This window comes from Alternaria alternata, assembly GCF_001642055.1.
Source record: "Alternaria alternata strain SRC1lrK2f unplaced genomic scaffold CC77scaffold_18, whole genome shotgun sequence".
Taxonomy (NCBI): domain Eukaryota; kingdom Fungi; phylum Ascomycota; class Dothideomycetes; order Pleosporales; family Pleosporaceae; genus Alternaria; species Alternaria alternata.
Window position 1 is genome coordinate 661,645 of NW_017306207.1, and position 19,219 is coordinate 680,863.

General features: G+C 52.4%; 6 protein-coding genes across 6 annotated transcripts; 1 reads left to right on the forward strand and 5 right to left on the reverse strand.

The window, feature by feature from the left end:
- Positions 1–2,575: 2,575 nt before the first annotated feature.
- Positions 2,576–5,301, reverse strand: CC77DRAFT_1064255 (carnitine acetyl transferas-like protein; the record flags this gene model as incomplete). The annotated part of the gene is made up of 2 exons (XM_018528704.1): positions 2,576–4,776; positions 4,893–5,301. 2 exons carry the CDS (start codon positions 5,299–5,301, stop codon positions 2,576–2,578), a joined length of 2,610 nt encoding a protein of 869 aa, XP_018383061.1.
- A 1,012-nt stretch (positions 5,302–6,313) lies between these two features.
- CC77DRAFT_266824 (DNA repair protein-like protein RAD57) lies at positions 6,314–8,107 on the forward strand. Its single transcript, XM_018530928.1, has 3 exons — positions 6,314–6,923; positions 6,977–7,371; positions 7,423–8,107. The coding sequence occupies exons 1-3, from the start codon at positions 6,556–6,558 to the stop codon at positions 7,965–7,967; spliced, it is 1,308 nt and encodes a 435-aa protein (XP_018383062.1). The 5' UTR covers positions 6,314–6,555; the 3' UTR covers positions 7,968–8,107.
- Positions 8,056–8,816, reverse strand: CC77DRAFT_266716 (hypothetical protein). Its single transcript, XM_018530927.1, has 3 exons — positions 8,773–8,816; positions 8,496–8,676; positions 8,056–8,433 (listed from the first exon to the last, which is right to left on the reverse strand). The coding sequence occupies exons 2-3, from the start codon at positions 8,617–8,619 to the stop codon at positions 8,144–8,146; spliced, it is 414 nt and encodes a 137-aa protein (XP_018383063.1). The 5' UTR covers positions 8,620–8,676; positions 8,773–8,816; the 3' UTR covers positions 8,056–8,143.
- On the reverse strand, positions 8,594–9,286 carry CC77DRAFT_1023153 (hypothetical protein). Its single transcript, XM_018525618.1, has one exon. It carries the CDS (start codon positions 9,086–9,088, stop codon positions 8,918–8,920), a length of 171 nt encoding a protein of 56 aa, XP_018383064.1. The 5' UTR covers positions 9,089–9,286; the 3' UTR covers positions 8,594–8,917.
- Positions 9,287–12,006: 2,720 nt separating this feature from the next.
- On the reverse strand, positions 12,007–12,376 carry CC77DRAFT_1011480 (hypothetical protein; the record flags this gene model as incomplete). Its single annotated transcript, XM_018523708.1, has 2 exons — positions 12,007–12,161; positions 12,226–12,376. The coding sequence occupies 2 exons, from the start codon at positions 12,374–12,376 to the stop codon at positions 12,007–12,009; spliced, it is 306 nt and encodes a 101-aa protein (XP_018383065.1).
- An 895-nt stretch (positions 12,377–13,271) lies between these two features.
- CC77DRAFT_267163 (ARM repeat-containing protein) lies at positions 13,272–17,334 on the reverse strand. Its single transcript, XM_018530930.1, has 6 exons — positions 17,246–17,334; positions 16,882–17,127; positions 16,646–16,666; positions 15,876–16,294; positions 14,413–15,826; positions 13,272–14,361 (listed from the first exon to the last, which is right to left on the reverse strand). Exons 2-6 carry the CDS (start codon positions 17,101–17,103, stop codon positions 13,354–13,356), a joined length of 3,084 nt encoding a protein of 1,027 aa, XP_018383066.1. The 5' UTR covers positions 17,104–17,127; positions 17,246–17,334; the 3' UTR covers positions 13,272–13,353.
- Between the last annotated feature and the right edge of the window lie 1,885 nt (positions 17,335–19,219).

Sequence of the window (19,219 nt, forward strand, 5' to 3'; positions counted from 1 at the left end):
TGTTTTCTAACTCCCGTCATGTCTGCAGAACTCTCAAGAAGCATGTCAATAAAATCGCAGCGCTTTCGTTGTATCGCTAGACGTAATGCTGTGTTGCCTCGCCCATCTTTGCAGTCGACACTCGCTCCAAAGGATACGAGGCTCTCCGCTATGTCGAAGTGTCCAAGTATCGTTGCAACGTGCAGGGCCGAGCGACCGAGGTTGTCTTTGGTATCGACATTGTAGCCAGCCTCTAATAGAACTGTCACTAAAGACGCTTCCCCTCTCTGAACTAGTAAATGCAACGTCACCTCATCCTTCTTAGAGAGTAATTCCATCACATTGTTATCTCGGCGTTTAGCAGCCGACCATAACAACGTTTGTTCGTTTTCGTCGAGGGCATTAATTTCTGCGGTAATAACACTGGGTTCGAGACGTTTAAACAACAGCTTTAGCATCACGGCGTTGCCTGTTTGAGTGGCACAAGACAGGAGAGCTCTGTTGTGTGTACCCTTTGGGGTCTCGCCGAAGCCGGAAGCTTTTAGGAGTTGCCTTGCAATACTTTCGTATCCCATGAGCAGGGCTAGGTGTAGCGGTGTACTTAGATCCTTGTCTGGAACATGTACGAGAACTCTAGACTTTTTGAGCAAGTGCTCCACCACTTTGTGATGTTGTTCCTGCACGGCTTCATGTAGAGGAGTGCGAAGATTTTGGTCTTTTACGTTCACATCTGCACGATCCATAAGCGCAATGACACAGTCTTCATATCCATCAATCGCAGCCAGATGCAGTGGAGTTGCACCCCTTGGGTCTCGTAAATCTGGATCAGTGCCATGTGCAAGTAACAGCTTCACGACACCCCTGTGGCCATTCTTTGCAGCTGCATGTAATGGTGAGCCACCGTACTCGTCTTTGCCAACATCTGACATGGTCTCCAGTTTTGGTGTACCTAGTAATGCGTCTACCAGCTCTTCATGCCCGTTTTCCGCGGCCAGGTGGAGTGGGGCTGAACCATTCTTATTGCGTGGGGCTAAAGTGATCTCGGCTCGTGCAAGTAATAACACCAAGATCTCTTTATAACCCTTCTTCGCGGCTGCATGTAGTGGAGTTTCACCACTTTTATTTTGAGAATTCACGTCGATGCCAGGATGTGCAAGCAGTAATTTCGCCATCTCTTCCAGGCCTCGATCCGCGGCCAAATGTAGCGGTGTCTGCTGATTCAGGTTATCAAGGCCATAGGTGTCTTTGCTGTTGACGTCTAGGCCATCTTGGTCGAGCAGGAGTTTAGTTACATCGATGTGCTTGAACAGTACAGCTGCATGTAACAGCCCATAGTAACCATAAGGTCTTTCGTTCACGTCGAATTTCCGCGTCGCAAGCAGCATCCCGGCTATCCTCGCTTGTCCGTGCCACACGGCCCACCACAGCGCTGTCCTGCCCTCTGAGTCTTTCGCGGTTTTGTTCCATTCATTCGTACCGAGCCGTAACTCTTTCCATTCGTTCGTACTGAGCTGTGACTCTACTTCATCCTCCTTCCCATTCTTTGCGGCCAACCACAGTGGTAGGTTCTGATTGCTCTGGGAGGAGTTGACAGTACTGCCTGTCGCGCTCTGTTTGCTTTCTAGCAAAGCTCCGGAATTCATTTTGAAGAGTGCCCTAGGTTGGTAGAATAAATTACAACATTAAGCTCTCCAAAGAGAGACGAATGTATAAGTAGAAGGGCTGAAGCATAAATGATCGCGATGCCTCGTAGCACGAAAAAAAGGTCAGCCAAGCAAGTATTGAATTGCGAGATGTACAACTGTACCAGAGCGCCTTTTATGAAGAGAAAAGAAGGCAGTAATAACATCGTTGATGACCTCCGGTGAACGAGGTAGGAGTGTTCCATAGCTGCGCCACGCTTCTAAGCGCCTACAAGTTGACGTGGCAGCCTTATCCCTGTAAAGCGGTACCGAGGATGCTGAGCCACAAGAAGTTATTTCTAATATCGGGAATTATAACTTGACAGGCATATTGTTGCTGAAGCCACGAGCAGGATTGCGATCGTGGCGGCACATTGAGCATACCTCAAGTTTCGGCACGAATGAATGTGACGTTGCGCTGGACTTTATACTCCTACATGTACTTTCACATCCATTACATACATATCCACTTCACTTCCAAACCTCCGCTGTGCCGCGTTCTCCTATCTAGTACTTTAATCCCGACAGGACCAGCCCAGCCCTCGTCTCTCTGCTTCCCTGCTTCCCTTCTTCTCACGAAGCCAAAGTTACTCAGCCCTCGGTACCTCAGTACTCAGCCAACCTCAACCTCCGCCCAATATTCCTGCGTATCACGTCGCGCTCGACGGGTTCGTTCTGCGCTCGATTTGCGTTGAGTGCCTGACGAAGCATTCCCGCATCGAAGAAGCCATCTATAATTGCGGAAGAAAACCAAGAATCAGCCAAAATGAAACATATGGAAGGGGGGTTCTGTGGGTAGAACGAAGTAGTGATGGGGAATGAAGTCTCTTGCAATGCTGCCCATGCTCTCGACAATGACTCGTGTTGAGAAAATGATAGACGATGAAATGAAGTAAAGAGAAAAGAAAAAAACACTAAGACGAATAAAAGATTGGTTTCCGCGCCGACTGCGGCACCTTCCTCGCCTTGACTGTCTTGACAACTGGAATAGGCTTATGCGGTGAACTCATCAAAACAGGCGTCATGGGTTTAAAAGGAGGAGAGTGAGGAGGCGTAGGCGGTAAACCGCCTATTCTTGGGAAAGGAGGCGTAGAAGGAGAAGAGGAACAAGAAGCATGGCTCGAGACTTCATCAAGGGAAAGAAGGGAAGGAGGGGAAGGGGGAGTCCTACATCCACCAAGACCGTCGTCGTCGTCATCGTCTACTATACTCTCTGCGGGCGTCTGTTGCTTGCCACCGTCTCCTAGAATGATTCTGCCTCTGCTCTTGAGACGGCTGGCTAGGGGTCTGTCTTCTGCTTCGCGGGCACGGGTTGCGGTTTTATCGGCTGAGGTACCGCGGCGTTTGATTTGGCGGAGGAGTTTGCGGATCTCCAAGAAGTAAGATTCGAGCGCGTCAATGTAGCGCGAAGTTTGGCGGTGCTTGGATGAGGCGCAAATAGAGATGCTGCCGTCTTTGATGATGTAACCGATGCCGAATCCGTCGGCGGATGTTGGGCCGAAACCAAATTGACGGAGAGAAGGGTTGCCGCAATTTGAGGTGGAGAGAATGGTTTGGTTGATCTTGTCCCAGCCACTGTCGGCGAAGAGGGCGGGCATTGAGTGTTGCATTGGCGCTGGTGGTGGTGAGCTGGAGATGGAGTCGTTCTCTGATAGTACTGAGTTGCGGTTGGGTGATCCTACACCCGATGCATCAGCGCTAGATGGTCGCGTAGAGTCCCAGCCATCACTGCTAGCTGTGTCGTTTGACTCGTCGATGGCACGCTGCCAAATGCAGTATAGGGCGTAAAGATGTCGGTCAGGACCTTGGGCTTTGGAACAGATCTTTGTGTTCTCAGTGTGCTTCTGGCAAGCCTTTCGGAGTGCCTCGATCTTTTGCGTTGCTGGGTTCTCGCCCCAGAATGTTGTCAGAAAATCGACTGACTCTTCCGTCACGGACCGGATGGCTTCCGTACGTCCATGGTAATAGATCTTGGTCATGGCGGGCTCGTATACGCACTCTATCCGTCCATATAAACCATAGTACGCTGCCTGGAAGGCCATCTGAACAAAAGCATCAGGAGAGAAACCCATCGAAGTCATGAAGTTCTTTCCATAGTGAGGAAATTCTAGAGTCGCAAACTCGTTCTGTTGGATAAGATCTGCCAGGCGCGTCTCGGCAAAACGAAGTGCTGTGCTAAGTTCCGGCAACATGTCCCACTCAAGCTTATGGGGTGTTGTTTGTACGTCACCGAAGCTATCTGGGTCGCGCTTCGCGGGATCAGGGCTCGAAGAAGCCCACAGACTTGGTGCACTACCGTTGATAGTCCTGGCAAATCGGAGGATAGTATCTGTATACACGTCGGATGCAAACCTTAGCACTGTATGACCGTCGACACCGGTATGTTCGAAGTTGATTCCAGCACTTCCGTTTTTGCAAACGATAATTTGCAGCTTGTCATACCAGCGATTGGTGCATGTTCCCACCTGAACACCGCGCTCAATCTTGCTCGTACCGCAAAGCATGTTCATACAGAGATCGGCACCTGTTTGTGGCTCGGTGTAATCCAGACATAGGACGAAAAGTGCCGAGTCGACGATATTGAGACAGTCAGAGTTGTTTGAACCTTCCTCCCTGTGCAACACATCGCGGAGACCTGCCCAGACCTTTCGGTTCTCCGTACTGAGCACACCTAGTGCTCCTTTGGCAGCATCCTGGATCGGTATCTCCTGTGCGTCCTCTACAATGACTTGGAGGTTGAGCGCAATATCCTTTTCTGTCATGATCAGGTCGTTGTTGTCATCCAGAACATCGAACCAATAGAACTGGCCATAGCACATGACGACGATATGCTTGGACGTAGGGTCTTGACCAATCTGGCATCCATGTTCAGTGGGTATCCTAGCAGTACCAAACAGTCTTGAGTATTGGTACATGCACAACGGTTGGCCGCGGATGGTGTCAGGCGGTAGTTCTTCTAGACGAACAGCTCTGACAAACGACAGTGCCGAGACCACTAACGAGGCTGCGCGAGTGACCTGGTTGTTGCGAGCTGGGGTGGGATCATCCTCCAGTAAGAAAAATGGGTTTAGATTAAGTACCACCGGGTTGTCAAAATTGAGATATGAATCATACCCTAGCGATAGGTCAGCGTATGATGCATGGATATGAATGACACTTTCAACTATCAATCACGAAACCACCTCTAATACTGCTCACTCCTGTCATCTGAAATACAAGGCATATACTTACAGAACTGCTCGATGTAGTTGTTCTTTCCGCTAGCGTATTTCTTCAACTTTTCCTGAAGCACTGGTCCATCTGTCTTGAGGAAGTCCTCTACGGAATGAACCGTGTCGCTGTGTTCCTTTGGTGATTGCAAGGGTTTGAGAGCAGCGATGTATTTCTTGCACGAACTGTCTAGCTCTGGGATGGGAAGCTTCGGAAGACTGTCTTCGTGTGCGAAGGTAATGCCTGGTCTCGAGTTTGGGTTGGTATGGCTTGCTAACGGTGCCTGTGCCTCTGCAGAGTGAGACTGTGTGCTGTTCTTTGCGTTCTCTAACGAGCGAGTGGTATCGTTGGCTTCTGAGCCAGACATCTTGGATGCTTTGACTAGTGTGTCCTCAAGGGACGACGGTTGGGTAAAAGTGCGGACTGCCATGACGAGTGTGTCAGTTACGCGTAGAGAGGAGAGATGGAGGTGGCAATGTTGAGATGCCGCAAGGCACTGCGATAGAAATAGTGACAGTCCTGAAGACAGTAGGCCGGCATGGGTACTCAAAGTTCGCGAAGAGGCATCGAGGTACTTGGGAAGGGAAGCTTCTTATAAGACTCGAGACGAATGGGGAAAGTATGTCTGGGGCGGGTCCACACGACAACTGGGCATGTGAAACGCGCGATAGGCTTTGTAATAAACAGACAAGGTGATGCAAGTATGCCGCTCAGGTAGCCGACCGCTGACCCGGAACGTGACGCGGACCATGGCAGACCAGAGAGGTGAATGACCCGATGTGGTGAACCAACGAAAGGCCCATGCAAGGAGAATGCAACTTACACAGTAGCGTCAAGCCCTAAATGAAGTGCGAATAGTTTGACGTCTTGTCCAGTTCTGAAAGCTGAATGAAGCTGCTGTCGCTGCTGTAGTCAATGTACACTCTTGCGCAACAACTTACTGTACTCCAATGGGCGTTATTGTGCTCTCCAAGATGCAGCAGGACAAGGATGTAGGACCGGAAAAGATGAGCCGCGGTGGAAGCACAGCAAATGTCAGAGAGACTCGGTCGTGAGGATACGGTAGGCGCGCAAGGCTGCTCCCGAGGTGTACTAGTGGGCCTGTTAGAAACCAGCTATCTATGTTACGGACGAGTGGAAGCGTCGGCGGTAGCGCGAACTTATAAAGGGCACCCACCGTCGCGTAGGTGGTCCGGTTAATCGGAGAAATATGCTTGGGCAGTTCTACGACAACGGTTACAAGGCACTCGCGTTGGATGGGACTATAGTGTGTAGCTACTTGGAGGAGAGGATACTGCGCGCCTATGCGGTCATTGCTCACGAGCTCTACGTAGAGTAACCTGAGGCGTCGATGTCTGGGCCTAGTGCTGGGCGGGCTGGGATTGGAGGAGTTGGCTGATGTATGCCAACGTGTGGAGAAGCGGGGAGCAGGGTGTGACGTAGGACACGGACCATAGGAGAAACGGAAGACCCCCACTATGGCATGTCTCTGTGGACTAAAGACTAAACCAACTAGCGGCCAAGAGCTTCTCGAACATACGCGAACACATTTCATCACGCGTCAAGCACCCCACGGTCCACGTCTGTCCAACCTCTCCGTCCGTGACATTTGACCGAAAAGGCGAGTCCGGAACCGATTCGCGCGTGCCATCCGCAGAGCCGCGCAAATGCGACACTTTGGCCCATGACGGATCTGCTGCAGGTGCTGCCTGACTTCGACGCGAAACCTTACACCCATTTGCTGCCCTCGCTCGACAAGGCCCTGATCACCTCTAATGACCTGCTTACCCTTGACGCGGCCGACGTTGCCAAACGCGCCCAGCTGCCGGCGGCAGAGGTGAGGAAACTAGCAGATGCCGTGATAGCTGCTCTACACCACCAGCTGGGTTTCGGCGGAGAGGAAGCAGTCGGCAATTCCTTCCTTTCCGCATCGGGTAACCCGGACACGACCGAACATGGCTGGACTTGTATAAGCACCTTGGATCAAGAGCTGGACGCTGCCTTGGGTGGAGGCATACCGCGCGGGTACCTGGTAGAGGTCACCGGTGAGAGGTACGTCAGTATGGGGTATTGTTTAACAAGACTATACTGACTGACTGCATTAGTGGTGCCGGTAAAACGCAACTACTCCTTACCTTGCTGCTAGCCTCACAATTACCGCCTCCCCAAGGTCTTGCCAAATCGGCAGTCTACATATCTACCGAGGCAATACTATCCACGACCCGTCTCGCCCAGCTGCTATCCTCCCATCCGGCCCTCGCTCCATTGCCCGCCGACCAGAAGCCCTCACTATCGCGCGTGTTGAGCATACAGACCCCAGATCTCGAATCACAGGAGCACATACTGCGCTACCAGCTGCCCGTAGCCATCGAGAAGCATGACATCGGCCTTGTCATCTTGGATTCTGTGGCCGCCAACTACCGCGCTGAGTTTGAGAAGCAGGGTGCAGGGAATGGAGCTGCGGCTATGGCTAGACGAGGCACACAGCTTGTACAGCTAGGTGAACTACTAAGAGAACTCGCGCGCACAAAAGGCATAACTATCGTTGTAGCCAACCAAGTTGCCGACCGATTCACAAAGCCGCCGTCTGCTGTATCCTCTAATACTGCTTCAAGAACAGCATCTACCAACAGCCAAGGCACTGTCCGTACAACATCAAACAACAGCCAAGGAGACAATCCAGACAACACGACTCACGCCATCGAGCCAGCCTCTCAAACCGCTGAAACCCTAGTCCTCTCCCCCGACCCCCTCGCTCTCGACCACCAACAACGCTGGTTCACCGGCTGGGGCGACTCGCAATACGAACAAGCTCACGTGCAAAAAACACCTTCCCTCGGCCTCGTCTGGACAAACCAACTCGCCTGCCGCATCGTTCTCAAAAAGACGCCCGTCTTCGCCAGCAGAGGACCTCTGATCCATACCGTCAACGGCCAGGATCAGTGGAACGACGCAGAGGAAAACCATATATCCAAGTGGCGACGCTGGTTCAAGGTTGTGTTTGCGCCTTGGGCCCCGCCGTCGGAGGGGAGGGGCGTCGAGTTTGAGATTCTAAAGAGTGGAATTAGACATGTCGATAAAAAAGAAAAGACATAATAAACAATATATATATACACCACATAACCGGCCTTGTCGTACAAAGTCCAGACCTTACTTTTCCACAGATTCATGTCCCTCGTCACGCATGTCGATCCCAGCAATGGAAGAAAGAAAAAACAAAACTTCAGAGCTCTCATATATCTTTGTCTTTCATTTTATTTTTTTGGTTCTCGCTAGAAGCTACTACTACCACATATAAATAAAAGGGGGTATAAGTGACAAAAGACAATACGTCTATACATCCTCACGCAATACAAATGCCACCAAACCTGCGCTATGCTGAACCAAACCCGATTCTCCGAGCCTACAAAATGCGTAATGAAGAGAAAAGAGACGAGCACGCTATCCGAGGAGCCAGTCATTGTCGTCATCGTCGTTGGGGCACGCGGCACTCCTACCGTTGCGACTCCGCTCGGCGACGGCGAGTACCGTGTCCCTGTTCCTGCTGCTGCTACCTCCTGCCCTGTGACTCATTAGCTAGATGAAGGGTACACGAGCCCGTGCAAAGGAACAAGGGGAGCTAACGTACTAAGACGCTTCCGCCACCAACAACAGCTCTTTGCTTTCCGAGCCAGCCCTTGGGTGCTTCGCTGCGTCTTTGCAGGATAACGGTATTGCTAAGGAGGCGTTGATTCATGTCATACCACATGCTCTTTACGAGGGCGTTTTCGCGTCGCAGGTTTTCGACTTCTTGTTGTAGTTCGACCTGTGTTTGTTGGCATTTGTTGTAATAAAAAACACAAAACTACCATATCCATGGTTGCCAGGCTGCTGAACGCGAGATAGAGGGGACGCGACATACCGAGCCCTTCTCAGAGGTCTCCTTCCGCGCCACTTCGAGCTGCTCGCGGAGGCTGCTAGAGGTGGTGAGTTGGTCTTGGAGGTCCTGGGTCCTTATTAGCAAAAGCGTGATTGCATTAAATTAGAGTACATGAGAGAAAAGGGGTTTAAAAGTCGATGTGAAAAGTATGCGTATACTCAGGCAGCCAGGCCGAGGACAAACTTGCCACACAGTCATTCGACGATTGAATCGTCGACTTGGTCCTCCGCTTTGGCGAGACTAGCTGCGCCATGCGGCCCCACGTGGTTTGCCCCGTCCCAGCTGTTGAAGTAGACATTTCCGACATAGATTTATCCTTGCTTAGATGATTCTTGTACGGTGATGTCGGCGAGACAAGAGTAGCTGCAGTGAACGATGGTTCGAGCTGTCTCTTCATTGTCGAAACCGCTGCATCGAATGCTGAAGAAGACTTGCTATGAGATGCCTGTCTGGCACTTACCTTCTTTGCCTTTTCTAGGGCTGCTTCGGCGGACAATACCGTCTCCGCAATCTCCGTACTCGTAGTATCTAGCGTTTGTGGTTGTACTTCTGGTGGTGCTTTAATGACAGACTCTATTCGTTCACGCATCTGCCGTATAGTCTCGACCCTCTTAAGCTCGAGAAGCTCTGGCGGCAGGTTTTGGCGGTCGAGCAGCGCTGCTCGAAGAAGACCTGACTTTTCTGCATTCGCAAGTTCGAGCTCTCGTAGTCTGTCGTTGGTTCTTTCTTGCAGTACTAGCAGGCGCTCTTGTTCCTTTTGAATAGCAGTTGACCGTGTATCGTCGTCGATGTCGGATTCTGGCAAAGTTAGCACGATCTCATAGATGTATCGCGACACGTACTCCTATTAAGCTCATTGCGAAGTTCCGCCATTTGTAGGTCTTGCTCGCGCAACCGGCGACGGAGCTCTTCGAGCTCGGTTTGAGCCGACGTTAGCTTTTCGTTCTGTTCCAGGAAGGGTTTCTGGCTGTTCTCGTCCTTTTCCGCCATCATGTCAGACCGTAAACCGAGGTTCTCCTGCATCTGCTTAAGAGTTTCGCTTTCCAGCGACTTCAGACGAGCATTGAGGATATCCACTCTTTGTTGCAGAGCGATAGCGTCTGCGCTCACCCGTCCATCAGACACTGGCTTCACCTCAGTATCTTGCTCGTCTTGTGTGAGCTCGTCCTCCAGGCTATCACCACGGTCTGCGTGATTCGATGACTCTAGTTCACGTATCCGTTCTTCGAGTTCCTGTTTGGCGTCTTCTGCCTTGTACTGTAGTTCGCGGGTCTGTTCCAATTGCTTCATGAGAAGCAAGTTCTCATGCTCGACTCGTGTACGCTTGCCCTTTTCTTCAAAGATGGCCTGCTCGCCATTGGCAAGCGTCTGGCCGTTCTCCTTGATGATGTTCTGCAGGATGTCGTTACGCTCCTCGACTTGTTCAAGCTGGGCTAATCGTTCGCGAGCCTGTTGGTAGTCTTCCCGAAGCGTCTCCAGCTGCTTGGTTTCCTTGGTGAGAGACTCGATCTTCTTTTTCAGGTTCTCGTTAGCTTTGGCCTTCTGGCTCAGCTCATCACGCTCCGCCTTGACAAGTTGTAGCTGATCACGCAGGTCCTGCTTGGATCCTTCCTCGCCCTCTAACCGATCAAGACGTCGCTTCTGGCTTTCCATAATTTCTCTCGTGTGCACAAGGTCTTGTTCGAGCTGATCAATGTATTGCCGGTCGCGCAGCAGGTCGTTCCGTAAGTTTTCGACATCGTCTGATTGAGCTCGTTGTGCCTGGCCGGCTCGGACGTCGAGATAGGCAGTTGCTTCGGCGACTTCCTCCTCGAGCTTTGCTATCCGTTCTCTTGAGACCTTCAGCTCGTCAAGTAGCTTTCCAACCTGGGCTTTTAGTGCTTGTCTATCCTTGTTTGCCTCGAATAGCTGTGCCTCCTGCTCCAATTCATTCCCTGCAGGCGGCGGTTGCCCAGACATGGCTCGTGTGGGCGTTCTATACCCTGTGGGAACTGGATCTGAAGTCAACTCGGCATCGACGCCTAATTCTGACATGCGCTGGTCCAAGGCCTGCATCTCTTGTATGGCTTCAGCAATGGTCTCGGCCGTCTTTTGGCCTAGCTTTGGCATGACTTGTAGCATGCGCTGATTGCTCCGTGGCGAGAAGCATGCAGCCAGCAGCACGGCCATGGTGAGCTTTGCAACAAGCATTGTGGATCCGTCCCGCGCGCCGGCCTTTAGGTCTGGTATCATGCGTTTGGTGAGAACGGGCAGCTGCTCGCATTCTTCGCGTATGTACGTCGAGGTTGTGCGTTCGATGTATTTGAGGTTCTGCCATCGCGGTATCCAATTGTCTGATTGGCGGCGGTGGTTTTCTTCGAAATTGGGCAGAGACTCGTTAAAGTAGTCGGCGTCAATGTCGGCGAGGATCTGCCAGAGTATCTGGCCGTCCTCGAGCTGGGTGAGTGATGTGATTCTGTGGGGGAGGTCGAAGGTGTTGACCTGGACGCGAAGTGTCAGCTATACCACTCGAGCCTATAGTGGGATGGATATGGAGACGCACCCAGTCGAGGAGAGCCTTCAGCAGCTCGGGCTTGAAGTCGTCCATGGTGGTGTATCGCGGGGCTTGGTACCCGCGTGTAGGTTTGTGTATGCTAGTATCCGGTCGGAATAAAGTGAGTCGCAGTCATGCATCTCGAGTTCGCGTTTTTGCGTTGCGGTGAAGAGTACGTGCTCCACCAAGCACAGGCTGTTCCTTGCTCGAGGACGTGTCGCGCGTCGGTGAGGTTGGGGGTGATCCGACCGCTAAGCCGAAATACAGCACACTCCCGCGGCGACGTCGTCAGTCGTCGTATACCGGGCCCTAACGTCGTGAATGGGTCGTACAGTGAGGGGCATCAACGTGACATTCACTAATGGCCTCGAGACAGACGGGACATGACGCGCATAAAGCCGCCGTTGTGCTGAGACGAATGCACGTCCCTTAGGGCTGCTATCCGCGGGGAAAGAGCCGCTGCAGGGTTCCACCATCTGATCAGTATCTCAAAAGACGTCCATCAAATCAATACAAACTCTACTGTACATGGCAACCGCAAAAGCAAAAGCACCAATACACTTTACAACTAACATTCTTGCAAACTCCATTCATACATCGTGAGGGCGAATGATCAAAAAACGACTTTGTCAATTTGAATCCCCTTTGCTCTCTCTCTCCCTCTCCCTCTCTCCGCCATCCCCTCAGATCCCCACCTTGTCGTTCTGCGTAGTAACAATGCCATCCTCCTCAATCTCGCACTTGTACACATCGCTCAACGTCGACACCATTTCGAGAGCGGAAGCAGGGGCCTGGGCAGCGAAGCCCTTGATGATGTTGTATTCGTGGGTAATGACACCTAAAGCACTGTTGTTAGTACGTGCCTCCTGCAATTGTGCACGCGTGTAGAAAGCCCATCTTACCCTTGGCCTGTCTAATGGCCTCCTTGCTCTGCTCCACAATCTCGTCGGGTGTGTCCTTTGGCCAGCTGATGATAACGGAGCGGTGAGGTGCGGCGGCCATGATCAAGGTAGCGAGAAGTGCAACAAGGAAGGAGAAGATGGCGAAGCGCATTGTGTCTGGTTTTGCCAAGTAGCGCAGTCTTGTGCTGTGGAGTTTGTGGAGTCGCGGTTTGTGGCTCGTAGTCGGCTGACGATTGCGAAGAGCCGGGAGAGCGTGGATTGTAGCGTCGCAGACGTCGGGCAGTCGTCTTATCGCGATATAGTGCTGTCGGGTACCGTAAAAGGTTTGTTGGTCGTACTGGGGCGTGGTTTGTAGGTGGCTAGGAGCAACGAGGAAGGTGGTTGTTTCATGTGGTCGATCCGGATGCGGAAGGCGGAAGGAGCGCGTCATAGTCTCACATGTTCAACCAAACTGGCAGCCGCTCTGAGCCCCTCGTCACATCGATGCAATCTCGGCCACGATTCATTGGGCAGTAGAGTTAAACTACAACTGAACAGGAACGAACCTCTTCGTATAATGTGTGTCTCGTTTCACGCACGCCATATTATGCAACTTCTGGAATAATGATCGTTCAATTGTCTACTTAGACTTGCCACCTAGCTCCAGGCTCACGACAAGTGCCATTACAAAGGTGCAAAGGAGGAAGTTGGCCGCCCATACGGCGACAGTGCTAGTGTACTCGTGCTCGTTCGTTTTCGTGCTCATGCTGAAACGTTCCTTTTAGTGCACCAAGGTGCCGTATCGTGAAGACAAGTCATGGAATGGGAAGCAATCGATGGGGGCAAAATGAAGGGGTAGAATACAATCAGTGAAAGAGGAAGAGACGCCGTGTAGCCCATCATGTCCGTACGCCGTGTGAATGCCGAATGCTGCCGGGGCTTCGCGATGATGCTCGTGTAGTCGTACTATACAAGATCGATCCATCCGCCCAATGCGACAGACAGAACGATAGATAGAAGAAAGATCGACCCATCAACATCACAAACGCCACCACCAGTGTAATGTACTGGTAACAATGTTGGGTAGTGATGTGTTTTTAGACAGACCGTGGCTCGTCAAGTCATAACCTCGTCGACCGCTTGGCTCAACTAGAACCAACTGCCGTTACCGCCGTTGGTCTGAGCGACACCGTACTGATGCTGGTTCTGGTAACCCTGATAATTCTGGCGGTTGTCCTGCATAGGGTTGTGCATGTGGTGGGGGTTGCTCAGGCGGTGAGGCTGACGATGAGGCTGGGGTGAAATGATACTTGGGCCGTAGTTTGCGTTGGCCGTGTACATTGGTGTCTGGAAGCTAGAGGAACCGCTGGCGCCTTGGTAGCTAGCTGCGACGCTGTTTTGCTGATACTGTGGCAGGGCCTGACTGAATACTGCACCTTGCTCAGAGCCCTGAGCAGCACCAGGAGAAGCTTGACCAGAAGAAGTACGCCCGCCCGTGTACGCAGCCAGGCGAGTCTCGCGCTCTCCGACCTTGCTCATGATGCGACGACCATAAGGAGTCTGGCGGATCGAAGGCAGAATTGGACGCATAGCCTCAATGAGGTGCACGCAAAGCTCAGCAGGGGCAAACTCGAGTGCAGTCTGAATAACATAATTGCCGTATGAGTCGCGCATGAGCTGCTCAAGCTGCTCGACATCAAGCAACTCCTCGATCATCATGCCCTTGACGTGTGGCTCAGCGCAGCGGATGCACTTCTCGATAACGTTGGAACTGAACTTCTGCTTGGACAGTTCGCAGATCTTGCCCTGGAAGCCTTGACACATGGGTGTTGTGAAGGCAGCATCGTTGAGATCCAGGATGTACTGAACCACATAGTTGCCGAAAGGATCCTGTACAAGATGGAAACTATGGGCCGTGATCTTGCGAATGAGGTCAACCTTCTGGAAGCCAACAGCGTGGTCAATGCAGCGCTGAAGAACACAGCAACCATGGCGATGAGTGCCAACGGTGATGCAGTTCTCGCCTACAGCATCAAAGATGAACTGAGCCTCCACGGACTTGAGGTGGTTCAAACACTTCTGAATGACGTGGTTGCCGTTCAGATCCTGGATGAGATCTACAACTTGTCCTGACAATGCTCGGATGATCATCTGGGTCTGAGAAAGGGTTAGCTCAAAAGTTGGGGAACTTGGACGATCATCACAAACCTGCTCGTCGGTGGAGATGAACTCGATCATCTTCTGCAAGGCGCGAGTGCCGTGCTGGTTGAATGCAATTTGAACCATAGCGGGAGAAGCGTTGCGAACAAGAGTGTTGCGCTGCTCATCGTTGCAGTACTCCAGCAACTTCTGGCAAAGGTAGTTTCCGAACGGGTCAGTCATGAGTTCAACAACGTGAGGGGCAGTCTCGTCAAAGATGATCTGAATGTTCTCCGCGTTGCGCTCCTCAAGCTTCTTCTGCAAGAAGCGACAACCGTGCTGGTCCTTGCACAGACTGTAAATTTCGTGACGGGGCATAGTCTTCAGGTCGTAGTTCATGTACTTGTTTGCATCGTTTTGCAGACGACGGCTCTGGATGACGCGAGCCTGGCTGTCCTGCACACGACCACCTGGTCCGTAAGTGGCGTATGGGTTGTACTGTGGCTGTCCGCCACCGTACATGCCGTTGGGGCCATAAGCAGGAGGTCCACCGTACTGAGGTCCGGGGCCAGCTCCAGCTCCAAGATTGAGACCGTTCATAGCACTGTTGAGCATGTTCATACCATATCCATAGTATCCTGGGTTGGCGGCTTGAACACTAGAGTACTGTGACATGGTTGGTGAACCGACAGTCGACGGAAGCCCACTGTTGCCGTTGGTAGCACCTGAAGTGATTGCTGGACCGAAGGGAGCAGCACTCGCGTGCAGGCCTGACTGCGGAGAACGATACTCAGGCTCGCGGTTACCAAGTGAGAGATCTCGGCTGCTACGGTTGGACAGGACATTTGACGGGATACGACCCAGACTAGCGTTGTGGTTGTGGAATTGCTGTGAGTGCGTGAAACCGATACTGTTGGCACCGTTGACTCCGTTCTTGAGGGTCGGAACATCATTGGTAGAGTAGGACTGGGTCAACTTCGGCATACCGTTGGTTGGACCAGTGTAACTAGAGCGCTTAGACTCGTTGTTCTTGGGGCTGAAGTTGAACTCGACCGAGCGACGGTTGTTCTTAGGCGTGTTCTCGGCATTGCCGTTGGGACGGCCGGACTCATATTCGTCCATCTGGGAAGCTTTACGGAATGTGTTAGCAGGAAGGGACTGTTGAGCCTGACGGTGACGGTATCCGTTCCAACCAGTAGACTGAGCATCTGGGCCAGGGGATTGTGAGAGGGCCAAATCAAGTGCAGCGGAAGACGCAGAGAGTTTCGTACCATTACCAGCACCATCGCGGCGGACCAGGACGGGAAAGTCGTCCTTTGTGTTGCCCATCTGAAGGAACGCCTTGTGGTCTTGAGAGGCAGCAGCGTCATCACCAAACAAGAAACCCGCGGTGTCGATGTGACCTAGAAGAGAGGTCACATCTGGGAGACCGCCGCGGTTGCCATAGTCCATTCTAGTAACGGGCATTGACATGCGGTTGTTCCTAATTCAGTCAGCTCTGCATAAGGTGGAGTCGTGGCAGGTGAACTTACTTGCGGGCAGCTGGACTTAGAGGGGTGAAGTCGTCGTTCTCAAAGTCATCGTGCTCTTCCTCAGAGTTACGACGAGATCCTGGCATCGAGTGCGAAGGCAGATTGCCATTGCCCTGGAAGTTGGCAGGAGGGGAAGTGACTTGAGAGTTGGCGCGGCTGCTGCGTGTAGTGATGGCCGGATTGATACTGGACATGCTGAAACGGTTTGGACGCGATAGTGCAGACGGGAAGCCGTTGACCTCGCTGTACTCAGGCGGTGTGGTGGGCTGGCTATGAGCAGGTCCGCCGTAGTGATCGTTTGAGAATCGGTTGATGTCAGTCTCGCCGTGCTGGGCTTGCAGATTGAGGAGCTCCATCTCAGCGTCGAAGCGCCGTTTCGCCTCTTTGAGATATTCGTGTTCGATCCGTTTCCTCTCAAGCTAGCAAGCTGTTAGCTGATCACGCGGACCGGCAAGAGGGTTTGTCGTGAGGCAACAGTGTCGCTCTTGACGTAAAATGAGCGCAAATGGGAAAAGATGAGAATGTAGATAAGGAATGAGAGTCTCGAATCGAGACCGTGGGATGTACAGGCGTGGTAGTAGCAATGAGGCTTTTTGCAGAGACGGCGAACTTTTGTTGTGGTGTAGGAGGAACAAAGGCGAGAGACAGTTGTTGGCCTATTTGCGCGTCGTCGCCTGGTCAGGCGACCTTGGCCATTGCAATCTTACTTGCAGTGGGAAATGAGGGGCACCGAGTGAGAGGCGATAGAAGACGTAGTGAAGTAGACTTACAACTTGCAGCTTGTGGTACGTCTGTTGGCATTGGTCGTTAGCCCAAACTCTTGTTCACCGCGAATACACATATATGCAGCTGACAGAAAGCAACTTCAGCAAGCAGCAGAGCTGAATGATTCCGTTTCACGTCTCTCCGACATGGTTGCGACAGCTGCTGAGTACCGGTGTGCAAAGCGCCGCGGAGCGCCAACACTTGACGTCCGCCTCTTACTTGTACGAGAGTGCCCACATACCGCTGTAGTAAATTCGGTCGGCTCTGCCGCCTGTCTGCGTTGCTGCCCGATTGGCGACAGTGGTGTACTCATGGTGGGAATGTTGTTGGTCGTGAAGCGGCGCTGCAGGGTCGCGCGGCCGTCGCCGTTCTGGTTCTGAGCGGCGCGATTCAGGGAAAGGAACGACGACTCTTCGCGAGGAGATCTGAGGCCGTTGCCTCCTCCCATGCCTTGGTAGGCCATACTGACTAGAACACTAGAAATACACTGCCAGTTCGGTCAGCGCGACTCGGCAGGAAGCTGGTGTGGGGGATTGGCGGGCGGTGTGGTTTCACCTGAGAGCGGCAGCCACTTGTCGCAGCACACGCAAAGCGCAGTTACATACAGATAATTCGTACACAGGGCAAAGGCCCTTACTACCCTCGCTGCTCGCTGTTCTTGATCTTACAGGGTTGGGACGGAATCGTTGTTGGAGGCTCGGTACGTAGGCAGGAACGGAAGTCGCTATGAAGCGGGTCGCAGCAACGCGCACTTGACGGCCTATGCACAGCACGAGTCGTGGGTAAGGACAGTCTGAGAAAGCCTGGATGTGCTGGCCAACGGTTCAAACTTCAGGCACCGAAAGAGCAAGTCTACAGATGGAGCGGGAGTGGAGCGTTGAACTCAAGAGCTCAGGGTCCATCACTGATCAGGGGACGATGTGGCGCTCAACTAGTGCTGGGTGGGATTCCGCACATATTGCGCATCTGCTTGTCGCGTACTGTGCCCAATTGAGGTTTTGGACCCTCCTGTTCTCCCGCAAGTCTTCTACTGTACATGCACACCTACTCTACAAAAGCACCTAGCACCAAGGGCGGACCTCATCTTGAGGATTGGGAATGCCTTGTAGTCATTGCCTCGGAACCAACAGCTAATCGTACATCGCATCCCGCCTTCTGCGCGTCGTCCCAGCCTTTCACACACCTCTGCGCAGCTGTCACAGTCTTCCGTTATTTAATCCGACCCACTCTAGCTCGATATGCGCGGCAAACGTGGTTCTGAATGCTTCTCTACAGCGTGTTCCAGGCCCCTGGAGTGGGATGGAGATGCCGGCGGGCGGTGCGCAATACCCTCACGTCATCCGGCAGCTTTTCGCCCAGAAAGTCGCTGAACCAGTCAAGGTTGCAGCACCGAGTAGTACCGCAATACAGTACAAGGAGGGGCAGTGTAGCTTCCACGGCCGAAGGACTGGCGGGGCATAGATCATCTCAAACACCGACGCATGCCGCTACGCATGCCGCGCCAGCATGGTAGACATGTCGTGCAGAAGCATGAATTGGATCTTACCATAACAAAGCTGTTATCTGTCGCCTGTAGATACTAATGTGCTTGATGATCAGGCGGTACTAGCCAGCGCTTGCTCAGTCGTTTGATCCATCATGGTCGCCATGTATGCTTCTCTTTACGACAACGACGATCCTCTCGAATGAGGCGCCTCGTTTTCCAACGCAGCCAATGCGGTTAGGTAGGTCCTGACCGCTCTCGTTTCAGAATCGAGAACCAGGCATTTCCCCGCACGCGCCTTGCATCTGCCAATCAGTAAGGGATGCAGGGTGGACTCCGTGGGACCGGCTAAAGCGGTGCGCCTGTATGCAACCATCGGCGGAAACAAAGTAACATATGCGAAGATATCGATCGCGAGTGATTTCGGATGGCAAGCCTTCGTTGCGATGTCTTGATAGAGTTGCTCGTGGCAGGAAGCCGCAACACGTGCGCTTCTTGGCTTGAATACCAACCAATCAGATCTTAGTTCAGGCAATGCGGACCTCTGCACCCGAGAAGCAATGCACCCGACAGCTGCGCCTTCTATTCTCATTTGCCACGCCCCGATGTATTCTTGCAGAACAGCTTCAGAAAAATGACGCAGGGTGCCAGTAACAGCACAATGGCCATGTGCATTGTCAACAAGGCGGTTGCATTCTTTGAGAAGTCCTCAAAATTCTGGGAATGAGCAGGACGTTATCGCGTGGCACGTCATGGTCTCCATTGATTAGCGTGTAGTCCGGGGTTGACTTCGATATATCGGGGCATATACCAACGCTCTGAGATGCATGCCCTCGTCGAAGTATATAGTCTTCACTGTCCGATTTGAGACTGACGAAAACTCCGCTTTCGACGCACTGGAAAGTGATGCTCGTATAGTAAACGTAGGCATTCGATACTGAGAAGCCGAGGCATCGACATCGTCGGCGCGAGTCCCCTCAATTAGACTCTATTGGCGTTGCTCAGTCCCCTCTTTTGATGCAAACGGACCCGCAACGCCCTATATACACTAAGGAAAGTTACACAAGTGACGTTCTTCTTGAAATGCTCAGAGTCC

Coding starts and splice junctions, on each gene's coding strand:
- CC77DRAFT_266824 (XM_018530928.1), top strand. CDS start 6,556: ATGACGGATCTGCTGCAGGTGCTGCCTGACTTCGACGCGAAACCTTAC. Junction 6,924..6,976: donor GTAGAGGTCACCGGTGAGAG/GTACGTCAGTAT, acceptor TGACTGCATTAG/TGGTGCCGGTAAAACGCAAC. Junction 7,372..7,422: donor CACACAGCTTGTACAGCTAG/GTGAACTACTAA, acceptor CTATCGTTGTAG/CCAACCAAGTTGCCGACCGA.
- CC77DRAFT_266716 (XM_018530927.1), bottom strand. CDS start 8,619: ATGTGGTATGACATGAATCAACGCCTCCTTAGCAATACCGTTATCCTG. Junction 8,434..8,495: donor TGGCGGAAGCGTCTTAGTAC/GTTAGCTCCCCT, acceptor AATGAGTCACAG/GGCAGGAGGTAGCAGCAGCA.
- CC77DRAFT_1023153 (XM_018525618.1), bottom strand. CDS start 9,088: ATGTCTACTTCAACAGCTGGGACGGGGCAAACCACGTGGGGCCGCATG.
- CC77DRAFT_267163 (XM_018530930.1), bottom strand. CDS start 17,103: ATGGCCTACCAAGGCATGGGAGGAGGCAACGGCCTCAGATCTCCTCGC. Junction 15,827..15,875: donor CTAAGTCCAGCTGCCCGCAA/GTAAGTTCACCT, acceptor TGACTGAATTAG/GAACAACCGCATGTCAATGC. Junction 14,362..14,412: donor TCATCTCCACCGACGAGCAG/GTTTGTGATGAT, acceptor ACCCTTTCTCAG/ACCCAGATGATCATCCGAGC.